This window comes from Otolemur garnettii, unplaced genomic scaffold (genome assembly GCF_000181295.1).
Source record: "Otolemur garnettii isolate 467f Iridium unplaced genomic scaffold, OtoGar3 scaffold00089, whole genome shotgun sequence".
Taxonomy (NCBI): Eukaryota; Metazoa; Chordata; class Mammalia; order Primates; family Galagidae; genus Otolemur; species Otolemur garnettii.
The window spans coordinates 4,208,097-4,209,999 of NW_003852484.1; the positions used below are offsets into that span (position 1 = coordinate 4,208,097).

The following is a 1,903-nucleotide window of genomic DNA, read 5'->3' on the forward strand; positions in this document are numbered from 1 at the left end:
GGTGGCCGTTATGGGATTGAGAAGGATAAACAGGACAAAGCAGCTCTGGGATATGACTACAAGGGAGAGACAGAGAAACACGAGTCCCAGAGAGGTGAGTTGGGGTTGGGAAGGGGAAGGTCACAGATTTAAGGTAAGGGAAGGACACTGGTGACTCTCCTTTTTTCTTTCTGGAAGCTGATTGGGGCCCCAGAATACAGAGGGGCAGATGTGCAAGAATTGTCCTTGGATAATTCTTTCAGTGACGTGTCTATGTGCTTATATGGAAGTAGAGAAAATGCCTACATTTCATGTATGTCCATGTCTTTGTTTTTTTTCTGAAAAATCTCTCCTTGACTCTCATACTCGCCCTTTCCTTGGAGAAGAAGGGAGAAAATTGAAATGATCTTCTTATCTTGGGATATAAGTGAGAGAGGAAAGGAACAGGAAGAGTAAGCAGTGCTCAATTAAAAGATGACTTGGGACAATGCTTCTCTTTTACTCACTTGTATTCTAGCCCTGCTCTGTTCCCAGGTCCTTGGCACCCTGCACCATTCCTCCTGACTTCCGTCTTCTCCAGCACTTCCCTGTGGGCTGGAGGATGAGGCTGGGCACTCATGATTGCTCCTTTAACCGTAGATTACTCTCATGGCTTTGGTGGCCGTTATGGGATTGAGAAGGATAGACAGGACAAAGCAGCTCTGGGATATGACTACAAGGGAGAGACAGAGAAACACGAGTCCCAGAGAGGTAAGTTGGGATTGGGAAGAGGAAGGTCACAGATTTAAGGTATGTGGACAGGGAAGGATGCTGGTTAGCACAGGGCTCTCCTTCCTTTCTGGAAGCTGACTGGGGCCCCAGAATACAGAGGGGCAGATGCACAGTACAGGTGGTGGAGTGGACAGCAAGTGCAGATGTGTGTACTGGGGGGTGGGGGTGAGGGGGTGAGGGGGTGAGGGGAGACCAGAAGAAAGAAACAACAGGTTTAAGATCAGGGCAGTGGAGGGAGGCCAACAAGAAGGGTCACTGAGGACGGGATGAAGACAGAGACTGGTGGTGGTCAGAGGGTGGCTTGGCTCTGAGTCTTATGCGCCCTCTCCCTCACAGAGGAAAGAGAGGCTTATGGCTTCCCTGGGGCATGTGGAGATGGCTGGAGGACTCTCCTGACTTTTTCCCATTTCTTCTTTTACATGTCCCCTTGTCTGTCACCTCTCTTTTTGTGTCCCTCTTTCCATCTCTCTCTTCTCTATTCTCTCCCATCTTCTTTTTCTCCACATCATGTTTCTTCTCTTCCCATCCATGCCTTGGTTTACACTCTGATTGCCATATTTCCTCCTACACCTCTTTATATTTCTGTCTCGTGGTCTCTCTTCCATATATCTCTGTCTTGTGGTCTTTCTTCCCACTGATCCTTCTCCATACCCATTCCTAGCATTTTAATCTGTTATGACTCTCAGAACTTTCCATCCTACAGATTATGCCAAGGGCTTTGGTGGCCAGTATGGGATTCAGAAGGATCGAATGGATAAGGTAAAGCACCAGAACACGGGTGTCTTGAGAAGAATGCCCTGAGCTGAGGGCAGTGCACGGACAAAAGTGAAAGACGGGAGAAGTGGAGAAGGAAGGGACAGTGGTCGTGGGTGTAAGCCAGTCCTGATGGTGTCCTGCACTCCCCCTTGACTGCCCGCATCTAATGAACTTTAACTGAGGAGAGTAGAGGGGGGAAGAGAGAGAGAGAGAGAGCAAGAGAGCAAGAGCCCAGGGAAAGGTGACGTTAGACTTAAAATTTCATTGGTTGTCATTACTTAACCTGACCTCTGTCTCTTCTTGCTCCATGTCCCTGTCCTCCCCTGCACTGGTTCCTACTCAGGCCTTGGCCAGGGTCCCTGCTGTAGGCCGGGCAACTGGGGTTGGAGGCATCAGA

At 49.2% G+C, this 1,903-nt stretch overlaps 1 protein-coding gene across 1 annotated transcript in view; it reads left to right on the forward strand.

Moving 5' to 3' along the window:
* The window catches only part of HCLS1 (hematopoietic cell-specific Lyn substrate 1), a 27,836-nt gene that overhangs the window by 21,511 nt on the left and 4,422 nt on the right, over positions 1-1,903 (forward strand). The window contains exons 7-9 of the mRNA XM_023516287.1: positions 619-729; positions 1,454-1,528; positions 1,590-1,609. Coding sequence (XP_023372055.1) covers positions 619-729; positions 1,454-1,528; positions 1,590-1,609 — 206 coding nt within the window. The remainder of the gene's footprint in view (positions 1-618; positions 730-1,453; positions 1,529-1,589; positions 1,610-1,903) is intronic.